At 35.2% G+C, this 15,998-nt stretch overlaps 2 protein-coding genes across 2 annotated transcripts in view; one reads left to right on the top strand and one right to left on the bottom strand.

The window, feature by feature from the left end:
* Window positions 1–13,008, bottom strand: part of LOC121410919 (NIPA-like protein) — a 31,548-nt gene extending 18,540 nt beyond the window's left edge. Inside the window, exons 1-3 of the mRNA XM_041603307.1 lie at window positions 12,890–13,008; window positions 7,964–8,111; window positions 130–280 (exon numbers count right to left, since the gene is read on the bottom strand). Of these exons, the coding sequence (XP_041459241.1) occupies window positions 130–280; window positions 7,964–8,111; window positions 12,890–12,987 (397 nt within the window). The 5' untranslated portion in view covers window positions 12,988–13,008. The remainder of the gene's footprint in view (window positions 1–129; window positions 281–7,963; window positions 8,112–12,889) is intronic.
* An 82-nt stretch (window positions 13,009–13,090) lies between these two features.
* Window positions 13,091–15,998, top strand: part of LOC121410918 (kelch domain-containing protein 10-like) — a 28,539-nt gene continuing 25,631 nt past the window's right edge. The window contains exon 1 of the mRNA XM_041603306.1: window positions 13,091–13,255. Within this exon, the coding sequence (XP_041459240.1) occupies window positions 13,198–13,255 (58 nt within the window). The 5' untranslated portion in view covers window positions 13,091–13,197. The remainder of the gene's footprint in view (window positions 13,256–15,998) is intronic.

Raw genomic sequence — 15,998 nt, 5'->3', positions numbered from 1 at the left:
GCTCTTAATTCTTGAAGGCTTCACACAAAACCTACCATGACAAAATATCCAATATATTTGAATTGTGAATACTTTTACAAATTATTTTTGATGTTGGGAGGGGTGTTTTTCCTTTCAAGGTGAACTTACACAAGTCTGTTTCCCACTTTGGGGGTAGCCCACCATAGAGTACTTCCTTGCAACTGACACACTTCAGCGAGTCCACATCAATATTCTCCCAGCCATACTGAGCACAGCGAAGAGGACAAACTTCATCTGGTTTAGCAAACCATGATGAAATCTGAATAATCAATATTTAAGGATAAAATGTTTAAATTCAAATATGATATTCTCACAGAATGTACATCTTCCAAAGCTTATACAACCTCTGAAATTTAAGTCTATGAGCTGCATATTTCTTTTAAGAGAATATCATTAACAATCATTAACAGAGATGTAATGGCAAGTTACGAATGTTCATGTTGTGTGTACATGTATAATATGCCTTACAGGTACATGTATTTACCGTAAACAAAGCCATAAGAGTGCTATTGTGTGCATTCCTTTCTGCACCACGCACTCAGCCTGGCAATGACAATCTTTATGTTACAATGGAGAGAAAATGCCCTCAAATTAGCGACATGGTCTTTAAACCATCTTCAAAAGATGTAACAAAAAGCTGAATGGAAGTTATTGGTTGGTGTTACTTAAGATTTTCATCAATGAAATTTTCACCAAATGATCTTGTTTTAACATAGAGAGTAAATGTACACTAATCAGAGATGCCAACCTGCTTGTTTACAGATTCTTTTAATGTTTAACATTGTTTATCCAGTTGTGCTTCATTGTTACTAATTTTCAGGTTATTAAATTGATTCATTCAAAGGAAACTAAAACCCAAGAAGAGAAGTAATCTTATTGGAAAGTGTAAAATGAGAGGAACAATTTAAAGGTCAAGTCCACCTCAGAAAAATGTTGTTTTGAATCAATAGAGAAAAATCAGACAAGCACAATGCTGAAAATTTCATCAAAATCGGATGTAAAATAAGATAGTTATGACATTTCAAAGTTTCGCTTATTTTTAACAAAATAGTTATATGAATGAGCCTGTTACATCCTAATGAGAGAGTTGATGACCTCACTCACTCACTATTTCTTTTGTTTTTTATTGTTTGAATTATACAATATTTCAATTTTTACGAATTTGATGATTAGGACCTACTTGCCGGAAGTACAAAATGTTAAAATATAGGAATTCCACATGTTCAGGGAGGAAAGAAACTTAATTTCACATGACAATGACGATAAAATCAAAATATTTCATATGATAAAATACAAAAGAAATAGAGTGAGTGATGTCATTAGTTCCCTCATTTGCATACCGACCGAGATGTGCATATCACTGTTTTGTGAAATGAAGCGAAACTTTAAAGTGTCATAACTTTCTTATTTTATATCCGATTTTGATGAAATTTTCAGTGTTATGCTTGTTGAATTTTTCTCTTTTTATTCAAATCCAATTTTTGTTGGGGTGGACTTGTCCTTTAAAAAAAGTTTCATCAAATTCGGTTATGAAATAAGCAAGTTATGGGAATTCTTGTTTTACTTTCTATGGGCATCCTCAATTGGCAAACGTGCTTCAAAATGGCTGATTTTGTGGACAACTCTCCATTTGTTTTGTACACAAATTTTCAGATTTTCCTCATTATCTTTCCAATTGCATCTTGCCTCCTTCTGAGCACAACATATGTCATGGGAAAATATAATCCACACCATATATGTCAAGGTCAGGAGGAGATAATGTGAAATATGTAAGATAAAGGGGAAAATCTGAAAATATGAGTACAAAACAAAATGGAGGGTTGTCCACAAAATCAGCCATTTTGAAGCATGTTTGCCAATTTGAGGATCCACATAGTAAGTACAACAAGACTTTTTAATCGTCCATAACTTGCTTATTTCATAACCAATTTTGATGAAACTTTTTTTTAATTGTTCCTCTCATTTTACTCTTTCCAATAAGATTGCTTCTCTTCTTGGGTTTTGGTTTCCTTTAATGTTTATTGTTTGTATATCATGTATTAAATTGACTGCATAGCCCCTCTTATGGTGCTAAATAATTGGAGAAATAAGTTAGAAGGATTAGTCTCTATCAATTTTGTATTGTAGTATTTGTACCCATATTTATATAGAGAACATGCAGAGAGTGAGATGACTTGCATGACCTACTGTACAGACTGGAAGAGAGAGAGCGAAAGAGAGAGCCAATGGTCAGTTCTGGGTAGTGTGAGTCAGGGTCTGGTGGTCATTATTCTCAGAAATAATAACGTGAATGACATAGGAGCATTTTGGGGAAAAGTTGGACTCTTCCATCTTTGCTACCCTAAAGGGGTGAGCAATTACTGTTTACTGTTTTTTTGTTTGTTAAAAGAGATGACTAATGATCAACAAGTATTACTAGTTATAAATATACACACCCCATTCCAAAAATAATGGTATTGTCGAAAAAACCTTTATACAGTGCGTCCCAGAAAAAACGAAACCGAGATTTAGCGATCATTTATCATTACTTAATCATAAATAAAATAGACAAATGACCTACCAATTTAAAGCTTAGAATCTCCTCTTTCATCTGATATTACTCAGATTATTTTTTATTCATGCATGAGTGAGCAAATACAATTTGAAGAAAGGATATCAAAAACTCATTTGGCGGGGGGTATCTGGGTTTCAAAAAGAAAACCACATTTTTGAAAAGTCAGTGTCTCCTCTTTAATTTGATACCTAAATTACAGAAAATGGTCAAGAAATAACAAAGTTCTGGTCATTTGAAATAAGGCTTGAATTTCAATAATTTCATAAAATGAAAAAATGAAGAGGTTCTCCAGGCTGGCTTTCAAACTCACTCGACACTCCGTTTTGTTAACGATCAGCCATGCATTAAATCTTTGTTCACCATCCGAAAGCTTCTTTGGGAAACCGGTGAAAACACGTTTATCTCGTGAAATTATGGAAATACAAGCCTTATTTCGACCAGAACTTTTTTATTTCTGGACCATTTTCTGTCATTGAGGTACCAAATTAAAGAGCAGATATTGAACTTTTCAGAAATGTGGTTTTCTTATTGAAACCCGGATACCCCCCGCCAAATGAGTTTTTGGTATCCTTTCTTCAAATTGTTTTTGCTCACTCATGCGTGAATAAGAAATAACTTAAGTAATATCAGATGAAAGAGGAGATTCTAAGCTTTAAATTGGTAGGTCATTTGTCTATTCTATTTATGATTTAGTTATGATAAATGATCGCTAAATCTCGGTTTCGTTTATTCTGGGACGCACTGTATAGAACTTCTGGAGGCATCCTCTTCACAACTTTGAGATGCAGAGAAAGCATCTTCCTCCAAACACCACTCTACACTAATTCCTGTATTTTCCTGATTCTCAAGTAAGGCCCGAAGTTATCCTTCCATATTTCAGTTTATAAGATAATTTAATAAGTGATCTTATAGATTTATTTTTTAATGTTAAGTTACTTTTTACAAAATTGTCTTTTACACATTTGGCTTGTTATCAATCTTTGATTAAATAATATTTAAAGTTTAGTTTTATAAATATCTGATGATATATTATTCTATAATCTATATTTTATTGAATGTTGGATTTTCTTTGTTACTAACCATCTATGATTATTGTTCATGGTAAAGCACTTGTTATTTATGATTGTCTAGCAGTGCGAGCATGGTGCGAGTTATATAGTCGAGCCTTTTGAACTTTGCGAATTACAAATTTTAAGCAAGTCGCGAATCCAAAACAATTGCTAGTAAATGGTATTATTCTGGTCAAGCAGATAGGCTGAGTTCCCTATCTTGCCACGTTAATACCGTGCAGACTCGAATGTACAGTTGGCAGCAAAATTATTCCAACCCCCCTCACATTTTCGACATTTTGGTGAATTTAATGATGTTGCGACTGCAGATTGTTACCAAATCATTAAAGTAGTCAAAAGATAGTTAATTACAATTGAATACCAGAAAAAAATCCAGATTTAATTCCTAGTCTATTCTAAATTGCTGTTTTCACATAAAAAGCAGGTGGCAAAATTATTCAACCCCCTATGAATATGCACTAATATGCATTTTTAATGACTAATGGCAAGACATCTGTACATGTTTAGAGGTGAATTAAGCCATGACAAACATAGCAATATACATAATTTGCATATTTGCATAATTAATATCCACCCAATGGGTATGCCTTGTATCAGTAGGCCCTATATATTCCTCATATGTCCCTTGCACTATGCTGACAAAATGGTTAAGGCTAAAGAGTGGTCCCAGAAATTTAGGGAGGAGATTGTAGCTTTGCACAAGAAAGGGAATGGCTACAAGAAGATATCCAAGCTCTTGAATGTCCCCAGAGACACTGTTGGGAGCATCATTTGTAAGTTCAGAGCCACTGGTACTACAGCTACAAAACATGGTCATGGACGAAAGAAGTTTTCAGCAGCTGCAGCAAGGTTCATGAGAAGACAAGTGGACTCGAACCCTAAGGTTTACAGCAAAAGAGCTGAAGGAGGACCGGCTAAAGGGGGCGCAGAGGTTTCTGTGGACACAGTGCACCAAACAATTCATGCTGAAGGCCATGAGGGCAAGAACCCCTAGACACACACCACTTCTGAAGCAACATCACAACAAAGGTCGCCTCCAGTTTGCTAGAAACAACCTGACAAACAGACAAAGCCACAGAAGTTCTGGGACAATGTTCTCTGGACTGATGAAACCAAGCTGGAGCTCTTTGGTCCTATGTATCAACGATACGTGTGGCGCAGGAAGAAGGAAGCGTACAAAGAGAAGAACACTCTGCCTACTGTGAAGCACAGGGAGAGACTGTGATGCTGTGGGGTGCTTAGCTTCTACTGGTAGGGTATCTCCATCGTATTGAAGGCATCATGGTTTCTGTCTGGTACCAGGATATTCTAGCGAAGAATGTCAACCTGTCTGTAAAGAAGTTGGCACTAGCTTGGACATCATTGGACATTCAAGCAGGACAATGACCCCAAGCACAGCTCCAAATCTACAAAGGCTTGGCTGGAGAAGAAAGGATGGAAGGTCTTTGAGTAGCCATCACAGTCTCCAGACCTGAACCCAATCAAGAATTTGTGGTGGGATCTGTAAAAAGCTGTTGCAACACGTAGATCAACGAGCATTGCTGACCTTGAGACCATTGCGCAAGAGGAATTGGCCAAAATCCCAAAGAGCATTATGAAGTGCTTGTGAGAGGCTATTCATCTCGTCTGCAGGAAGTCATTGCAGCAGATGGATGCTGCATAAAGTTCTATAAGACACATCCATCTGGGTTGAATGACGTTACAACTTGTTTGTTGTGCATATAAAGGTTCCAGTTTCAGGTGGAGGAAAAACAAAATCAGCATTCACCTCAGAATATATGCACTGGCTTTTAAATTGTCATTATTTGTGCATTCCTTTCTTGTGTGTCAATAGGGGGTTGAATAATTTTGCAACATGCTTTTCGTGCAAAAACTGCAATTTAAAAAAATATGTGAAGTAAAATTTTATTTTTTCTGGTATTCTTTAGTAATTAACTGTCTGCTAACTATCTTAATGGTTCAGTAACAATCTGCAGTTACAATGTTATTCATTATGACATAATGTCAAAAATTAGAGGGGGGTTGAATAATTTTGCTGCCAACTGTATCTGATTAAAGACTTTCCTGAATATCATTGTGCTAAACCATTCTATTTCATTATTGATTTGATATGTTATAGAATTACTAATCCTGAATAAGAGTATTTGAGATAAAGTATGATATTTGATATTTTATATAAGAAATAATTAATCATGTTTTGATTTAAGTGATACACAACTTTTGAGATGGAGAGAAAGCATCTTCCTCCAAACATCACTTTACACTAATTCCTGTATTTTCCTGATTCTCAAGTCATTGGTTGTTTGACCATTAACAGCACCCCTTTATAGTTTATTTCTGCACTGAGACCCTCAATGTTATGTTAGTTTTAATATCATGATTAGTCTTGAAAAGTAGTTGTTTGACAACTGTTTTAGAGAAATGTTCAGTCAATTAAGTTTTAAGTATCATCTTAACTATACGTTCATATCCTTTTGAATAACTAACTAACTTGTAGTTACATTATTTTCCTTTTTCATCTTTGTAAATATCATGTACATAATGTTCATTTATTAGTTTAGAATTAAAGGAATATATATCCTTTATATATATGTATGTTAGTTTATTTCATCGAGTTTTATAATTTACATTAAAGGTCCATCCCAACAAAAACTGGATTTGAATAAAAAGAGAAAAATTCAACAAGCATAACACTGAAAATTTCATCAAAATCGGATGTAAAATAAGAAAGTTATGACATTTCAAAATTTCGCTTCATTTCACAAAAACAGTTATATGAACGAGCCAGCTACATCCAAATGAGAGAGTCGATGATGTCATTCACTCATTATTTCTTTTGTTTTTTATTGTTTGAAATATGAAATATTTTGATTTTCTCGTCATTGTCATGTGAAATGAAGTTTCATTCCTCCCTGAACACATGGAATTCCATTATTTTAACATTTTGTACTTCAGGCAAGTAGGTCCTAATCGTCAAATTCGTAAAAATTGAAATATTGTATAATTCAAACAATAAAAAACAAAAGAAATAGTGAGTGACATCATCAACTCTCTCATTTGGATGTAACTGGCTCGTTCATATAACTATTTTGTTAAAAATAAGCGAAACTTTGAAATGTCATAACTTTCTTATTTTACATCCGATTTTGATGAAATCTTCAGCATTGTGCTTGTCTGATTTTTCTCTATTGATTCAAATCAACATTTTTCTGAGGTGGACTTGACCTTTAATTAACTAGAGATGCTCGGCGGGTCGTGCAGCCAAGCACATGTATCCCCCGAACCCACAACGTCATCTGTAATTGCGATATATAGAGCTCACACATAAATTTGACAAAAAAATACAATTATCATGGCGACAATGACCCTAGCATGCAGGTCCCCCAAGTCCATCTACCATCCAAGTGTGGTTGAAAAGTGACTTATGGTTGTGGAGAAAGAGAGTCTTGCATGTTAACTTCAACGTTTACCTGAAAATGACCTTTCACCTTACCATGTGACCTCTGACAGCAGCATAACATGCAGGTCCCCCAAGTCAATCTACCATTCAAGTTTGGTTGAAAAGTGACTTACAGTTGCAGAGTTACATGTAGGTATCATATGAGAGTCTTTCATGTACACTTTAACGTTGACCTAAAAATGACCTTTGACCTTACCATGTGACCTCTGACTGCAGCATAACATGCAGGTCCCCCAAATCCATCTATCATCCAAGTTTGGTTGAAAAGTAATTGACTTGCGGTTGCGGAGTTATGTGTCATAAGAGTCTTGCATGTAAACTTTAATGTTGACCTGAAAATGACCGTTGCCCTTATCATGTGACCTCTGACTGCAGCATAACATGCAGGTCCTCCAAGTTGAGTCGATGATGTCACTCACTCACTATTTTTGTTTTTTATTGTTTGAATTATACAATATTTCATTTTTTACGGATTTGACAATTATGACTATCTTGTTTGAACCACAAACTGTTGAAACAATCGCATTCCACATGATCAGGGAGGAATAAAACTTTTTCCGCATGACAATTAGGAGAAAATTCAAATAGTTTCATATAATAAAATACAAGAGAAATAGTGAGTGATGTCATCAGTCTCCTCATTTGCATACCGACCAGGATGTGCATATAACTGTTGTGCGAAAAATAAGCAAAACTTTAAATTGCCATAACTTTCTTATTTTACACCAGATTTTGATGAAATTTTTGATGTTATGCTCATTGGAATTTTCTCTTTTTATTCAAATCAACTTTTAGTTGGGGTGGACTTGTCCTTTAAATAAAATTCACAAAATGAACAATAATTTGTGGAAAGGATACAGAAAATGTTTCCACCCTATTGAAGAAAAGTTCTTGATTCAAAGGCTGCACAGTGCTGGTTTGTTCACTAGAGACTTCGTCAACCACCACAAATCCATCCGCAAATCCTTCTGTATCCAGAGACTCAAAAATCACTTGCTTGGTCTCACTTTTCAAAGAAAGTAAAAAAATACGAAAATTTAATTAAATTCATTAATCATTTTAATAGTCCAATGCTTGATAGTCAAAATAAATGTGATTTGTAACTTACATAATCTACACAGTTGAAAATATCTAAAATAAAGTAATTATTATGCTATGGATAAACGCCTGCATTATATTTAAACAAAGGTGAAGTAACATTAATTTTTAATATGTATTTATTGGTGCTGTCATCAAGAAAAAGAATCTTGTTGACAGAGAAATATATGCTTGGACATTTGAACAAAAAGCAATAATTTTGAGATGAAAGAAAAAAAAAGAAAGAAAGAAAAAGGAAAAACTGAAAGGCAGCTAGGAAAAATGAAAAGCACGGATAGAAGAAAAATAATAGAAGAAAAGATGAAAGAAAGCAAGAAATAATGGAAAAAAACCCCTGAAAGTACCGGTAAGAAAGAATGAAAATAAGGAAAGGAAAAGATGAAAGTGAGGTCTATACTGTATATAGATTCCCTTTTTTTCAATTTTTTGGGTTGTTTATACTCCGTTGTTGCATGAAGCCTTATTTTTTTCACTCAGTGGGAATATTGCTAGTCGCAGCGTGAACACTTCCGAGTTCGGGTTGCCACAATAAGCTTGCAGCAGTGAATGAATGGCCGCTGCAAAATTTTGGGTTGTAAATCACATGCAGTGTAGCACATTTCAGCGGCTCTCGCACAAAACATGTGATACATTTCGAGATTATAATGAAATATTAAGATGGAAGTTAAAAACAAACATTGCAATCAAAAATTTTAACAAATATTGATGTAAATTTGATTTTGTGAAAAGATATTTTAGAATAAAAAATATTGCAGAAAAGCTCAACATTTTCAGGCAGGTTACTCTAAATCTAGTTAAAAAATATTTTGATCTCACGTATAGAATACGCCCCCACTCCACATCCTCCCCACCCTCCATCTCTACCACACAGATACATGTATGTTCCCACTCAGTTCAAATCCCCATACACATGATACACAGGGTTGGCGACTTTTTTTTTTATTAAAAAAATATTGGATTTTCACTGTATTGGATTTAAATAAGACTTTTAAATATTTATATCAGATTTTTTTATTATTATTTTTTTTTTAACCAATTTTTCCAAAAACAATGTGCAAACACAAGAAACATAATCTAGATCTACTTTACACTGACATAAAATAAAAAAACATACATTTCACTACTAATACAAAGCTTTTTATTTCATAATTAAATCAAGTCAAAATAGAATTTAAAGAAAATATTAGGGTTGGCTGATTTAAATCACGTTGATTTAAATCGTGATTTAAGTCGTGATCTAAATAGCCGTTTCTTTTTAATAAAAAATGTTGATTTAAATCACTTTCATTGAAACATACAAATGGCAGGGCTCGACACTAGCGGCGGTCCGACGGTCCCAGACCGGTAAAAATCGCTGTCGGGCCAGAAGATTTTCCGAAATAGGAAGATTTACTGGTCCGACATGACCAGTAAAAAATTTCATTGCCGTTCCAATAATGTTTCAAAAAATGGCAAGATTTTAAGGGTCCGACATGACCAGTAATACAAACCATTGTTGGGCCAATATTTTTTCCAGAAATCGTCAAATTCACTGCAAACCATTTCCCCCCGACAAATTCTGTCATTCACATACAGAACACACACAGAATGAATCGCACGTAAGTGTTACTAGAGTAGATACTATACAGCCACACAACCCACGTAGTAAATTCTCTACTGGCTGCACGAACGAAGCTTGGCTAAACTCTGGCAGAAATCTCTCATGAAACTGTCAAAATTCACGGTTCATACTCATGAAAGGCTCTTATAATGTCCATATTTCCTAAAAATTGGAGTAACTCTGTCATTTGTAAGCAATAAAAGGAGAAATTTTCACTTCTGTTTTGTTCAAACAGATCGGGTTTCGGGTGATATCGTCTGAATACAAATTAGCCCCACATGTGCATTTATGTGTCTGTTTATACACTTGGTTTCTGACTTTCTTTCGTAGCTATTTTAATTGAGCCAAAAAGAAACTGATAAATTATTTATGATAGTTTTGACTTTCTTCCTCTGTTTTCTTCCTTTCTTTCCTTCTTTCTTTTCAATCTTTCTTTGTTTCTTCCCTCTCTTCTTTAATTTTTTTGTTAATGTCTTTCTTTTTTATTTTCACTTAATTTTTCTTTAATTTATTCTTTCATTCTTTCTATCCTTTAAAAAAAAAAATTCTTTCTTTCTCAATTTTTCTTTCTTTTTTTGATATTTTTCTTTCTCTAATTCTTGAGTCCATCCATCCTTTATTCATCTCTTCTCTTCCTTTCTTTCCTTCCTTCTTTTTACCCTTTTGTTTCCTTCATTCTGTTACTTTCTTTGTTTCTTTCTTCCTTCCATCCATCATTTATTTACCCTTTCTTGTTTTTTTTTATTTCTTCCTTCTTTCAGCCCTCTCTCCCTTTCATTCATTCCTTCCTTTCTTCTATCTGTCTTGTTCTTTTTCCCTTTTTTTGTTAAATCTATCCTTTTACCTTTCCTTTTTTTGACTGCTTGCTTCCTTTCTCTCCTTTCTTCTTTCTTTCATTCCTTCCTTTATTTATCTCTGTCTTTCTTTTTTTCTTCCTTTCATCTATTCTTTTTTTTATATTGCTTGCTTCTTTCTTTCCTTCCTTTATTTATTTCTTTCCTTCTATCATTTTACCTTTCCTTGTTTATTTCTTCCTTGATTCCTTTCTTCTTTCAATCCTTCCTCTCTTTGTTTTGTCCTTCATTCCATCTCTCCTTTTACCCTTTCTTTTTTATTACTTCTTCTTTCCGTCCTTTACTACTTTCTGGATTTGTTCTCTTTCTGCATTGCTTCATTTCTTTTTTCTTTTCTTTATTTTTGTTCCTTCTTTATTCCTCCCTTCCTTTCCTTCTTCAGTTCTTTATTTTTCCTTCCTTCACATGTATCCTTTCTTTACCTTTTCTTTTTTTTCTTCCTTCCTTTCTTTTATTCTTTCTTTTCCTTCCTTTTTTTCTCTTTCGTTTCTTTCTTGCTTTCTTTTTGTCCTTCATTCCTTCATTTTATTGGGGGGGGGGGGTAACGAAAGGCTAGTAAAATAAACTTGCGGCTTTTTTTTAATGTTTCCTTTATTTTGGGGACCAGTAAATTTTAGGTTCAGACCAGTAAAATTTTGAAAAACTGGGTATCTACTGGTCCGACATGAATAGGTTGGACCAGTAGAAAAAAGGGGTTAGTGTGGAGCCCTGCAAATGGATTGATTGAAGGTGGATAAATTTCTTGCTGAAGGAAATTACGCCATGACTGGGATTCGAACCCATGACCCACTCATTCAATGAACAAGGTTATAATATAACCTTGTTCTCAGTTATATCTCCATGTGTGACAAAATAAAGGTGGCAATGTTTGGCTTATTTTCTTTTTCTTTGGGGCAAATGCTTGATTTTTTTACACTGACAGTTTCCATTAGACTTGTTAATTCATACCGCTTGTCTCTTATTTAAATTTGATTCTTTATATAATTTTTTCTTAATTAAAAATAGAGATCAAAAAATGAAAATTTTCTTGCCATATTACTTTCCACCAATAGAGGGCATACACAAGAATATGCCCCAAATTCAAGTTTTTGAGCGCTCTGGTGAATACAAAAATTATTCCCACATTACTAATGATAAATAAATTGAAACTATATGGAAATTAGTAATTTTGGTCACAAAAGTGATATTTTAATGATTTTTTAAAGTGTGTGCTCTATACAGCATTGGCATACCATAGTCATAATAGTCCTACCTGTAGATTCTCCACAGGCCAGATGGTAGCAGTGAACAAGTGCCATGACCCTCTGTTTCAAAGTCAGAAGACTTTGTAAGTAAATGATTAGTAAATGATTTTTACTCTGAGTCTACTTTGTTTTAGAAGCTGCCTGGCTAGGATTAGGAAGCACTCAACAGTAGAGGCGCACGGCCAATATGGGAGACTCTCTCCAATAGCCATAGGGGAGACAATCTCCCACATTGGAGACTTGCTTTGCAAAAGGACAAAAGAAACAACACCAACAAAAGCATGATTTTTTCCACCCAAAATTTTGTCTCACCGAGGTCAGAAGCCCATTTGTTTTGTGTGTGATTGACAACAAAAATCCTTAACAAAACAAAAGTAGACGGTGAATTTTTAAAGTAGACGGTGAAAAGGGGTAATTTTTCACGAGGAATCTGCTTATCACATTTTTATTTGCTGCCAAGGTAATCCTTTTTCCGCAAATGTAAACAAAGGAAATTGGTCTCCAAAACTGGAGACCGTCTCTGAAATTGGATACCCAAATTCTTCACAAAAGTCTCTGATATTGGAGACAGTCTCCAATATTGGACGTGCGCCTCTGGCTCTACTACTACTGCTCAAGCCATGCAAGCAGGTCATGAAATAAAGCTGAAGCCTAGGCTTAGGTAATCAACAGACACAGTAAAAAGTGAACAAACCGGAAGTCTCAACAATCTTTTGTTATTTTTGGTGGGGGTGCATATGGAACTCTTCACCGTTATTGTTAACACTAACAGACTTGGGTCCGGTACTGCGGTGGGGAAAATAATTTCACGCACCGGTCGAAGCTCACAGCTCTGCCGCACCGGGCCGCCGTCGCTTACTCACGCCGCACTTTCTCTCTTGAGTCTTGGGCGATCTCGTCAGTCTCACTCTCTCACCGTCACTCACGTCACATACATTTACTGTAGAAAACATTTGGAAATATTATTATTGAGTAGACAAGGTCCAACCTTTCTTTTTTCTCTTCACGAGAAATACCCTTGAGAAATGAAGATAATAAAGCTTTGATTCGACGAGGTTTGCTGGTTTCAAAGTTGGAGGCGGCCATCGTTCATGTCGTAGTTTTAAAGTGAGCGACATATAGAGCATAGTTTAGTAGGTTGGTTGTAATTGGTCCAATTTTTGCCAATACTACGACTTGGCCAATCATAAACTTTGTAAGCTATCGCAAGGTTGTTTGGCCTGGAATAGTACCGAAGGGGTTTCGGGTGACTACGGCGCCGCTTTCTACCTAAATCTAGAATGTAAACAAGTGAAAATGCTGCATTTGCCTATTTCAGTAAAGAAATGCAACGTAGAGACGCCGTTAGACGGTGGTAAGTGGCAGCATAGTATTAGCATTATTCTTATCTGTGTGCGTGTGACTAAAGTTAGATCTTGACTTGGTCCCCTGCCGGAGCCTGCTTTGGCTTTGCCTTGGTCCCACGTTAGTAATTTTTTGTTACTTCATACTCATACTATATAGGCCACTCATTCAATGAACAAGGTTATGATATAACCTTGTTCTCACTTGTATCTCCATGTGTGGCAAAATAAGGGTGGCAATGTTTGGCTTATTTTCTCTTTTTCTTTGGGGAAAATGCTTGATTTTTTTACACTGACAGTTTCCATTACACCTATTATTCATACAACTTGACTCTTATTTAAATTGATTTTTTAAATTATTTTTTTCTTAATTAAAAATAGAGATCAAAAAATGAAAATTTTCTTGCCATATTACTTTCCACCACTAGAGGGCGTACAAAAAAATGCCCAAAATTCAAGTTTTTGAGCGCTCTTGTGAATACAAAAATTATTCCCAAGTTGAAACTGTATGGAAATTAGTAATTTTGGTCACAAAAGTGATATTTTAATGATTTTTAAAGTGTGTGCTCTGTACAACATTGGCATACCATAGTCCTACCTGTAGATTCCCCACAGGCAGGGTGGTAGCAGTGAACAAGTGCTATAGGTAGGCACGGCCGTAGTCACTAGATGGCGCTGTCGCGGAAGTGCTCAAAATTTGTACGTAAGTTTCGTCCGCTTGTCAATGAGTGAAATCGCATAGCGATGCGATATCGTCAAAATTAAGCCCCTGTCAGCGCGGATGAATATGATATTTTCTCTTTGTGATTGTCCTCCCGTGCGATGAAAAATATGTCATCGTAATGCATAGGACTTTCGCGAGCTACCTAAGTCATTTTCGTGCCCCAAATTCCATGAAATCTTCCAAAAATAACCATGAAAGTGTCGGTAAGTCAAAAGTGTCGTGAGTTGCTCTCAATTCTTACCTTATTTAGTTGTATTTCTTGCAAAATGGGTCTCGAAGTGTTCTGGATTTTCCGTTGATTGTGAAACTTGAATTGATTTCCTTTCTGTGTCTTGCAGTTAAATTGCAGCGCGGGGAATCGCAAAGGCTGTGGAAGCCCTTCTCAGTGAGGTTTACAAGCTCAGCTGCCCTTGAATTTGGTCGAATTTCGAGCCATTTTAATCGCGCGCACGGGATGATTAATTAACATAACAATTAGCAGATTAGAGATCAAGATTACGTCACGTACGTGCGTACGTGTGATACACAGAAATGAAATAGAACTTGAATCACACGGAATCACAGTCAAGAAATGCTTTGTTTTCTTTGTTTGCTAAATGATTTCCTGAATTTAAAATCATGAATAAACACCAGAGTAATGACATGAAGGAGATAATCATGGTCATATGAGGAATAACTAAATATTTTCTGAAAACGAGTGAATATGATGGGGCAATAATGTGCATGCACTGGAAAATGAACATTCACCTCACTGTCAGTGCCGTGGTGTCAGTCACTCAGACACAGTGCTTTACTGCCTTTTACTGGCATTTTCTTTGCACATGCCGCCGCCACTGGTTTTTCTTTTGCCATAACTAAATTAAAACTCATTTTTATATTAATATGTTTATTGCAATTTTTGAATAAATGGTAATACAAGTGGAAAAAAAATGAAGATAAAAATAATTTGGACTAAAATATGCCATCACCCCCCCCCCCCCCCCCTCTAAAAAATACACACTATCTTGAATGACTCGTTTATTTAATTTGCATTGAAAAAATAAATAATTGTATTTATGCACTTTTTTATTTCTCATTCTTTCTGCCAGAATATCAGATGCCATCATGAATAACCTCACCTCCAGATTGAACTCCTAAACATCTTGACAATGACTATCTACTGAGATATCTTGCCTTCTTGAGATTGGAAGTTTTAAGTTCAAGTCAGAGTGACCTAAGGCCCTACTAACAAGAAGAATCCATATTTACATAAAAACAAATCCCACGAAAGATACAAACTGATTTTACTCTTAATGTGTAGTGTGTATGTGAGACTCTGTGTTTGTGTTTATTTTGAGGAGGACCTGTCTCTGTTTTTATTATTTTATTGACTGAATGAATGATCAATACCTAAAAGTGAGAACTGATTTTTGAGGAGAGTACATTAGTGTATGGTTTTGAGTGAATTTGATTTGAGTAACTGTTTTTCTTTATTATTTTTCTCATAATTATTATTTTGCCTTTTATTTTCTATTTTCAGTTATATATTGTCAGTTACATTAAGTTGAACTTCCAAATTTGATCAAAGTGTTCAATTCTTGGGATAGAATTTTATCAGGTAATAAAACTGAGTTTGATAAATCTAAAAAAGGACACTGAAAAAAATATGAACACTTGGAGATGCTCACTAAGAAGAGGAAAAAACATGAAAGGAAATGGAACTTAAGTGGATGTTATAGCATGCCTTTCGCAGATCTCCAAGCACCAGGAATCATAGGCGGCGGAAGTGGGGGGGGGGGGAGTATCCCCCTAAATTTGAGGTGGGGAGGGGACGATTCCATCCCCCTCAATTTTTTGTTGATAACCTTATTTTTTAATTTTTTTTGGCTTGTCAATTTTCAATTTTGTTTCCTGTGTCCCCCCCCAAGATATTATTTGGTCACTATCTTTTTTTTTCGGGGGGGGGGGGTCAAAAGATTTTGGCGGTTCCCCCCTAAAATTTTTGGCTTCCCCCACCAATGCCAGGAATGTTGATGTTCAACTGAGAGTTG

This window comes from Lytechinus variegatus, chromosome 3 (genome assembly GCF_018143015.1).
Source record: "Lytechinus variegatus isolate NC3 chromosome 3, Lvar_3.0, whole genome shotgun sequence".
NCBI classification, from domain to species: domain Eukaryota; kingdom Metazoa; phylum Echinodermata; class Echinoidea; order Temnopleuroida; family Toxopneustidae; genus Lytechinus; species Lytechinus variegatus.
This window is presented reverse-complemented; position numbering and strand designations above follow the sequence as displayed.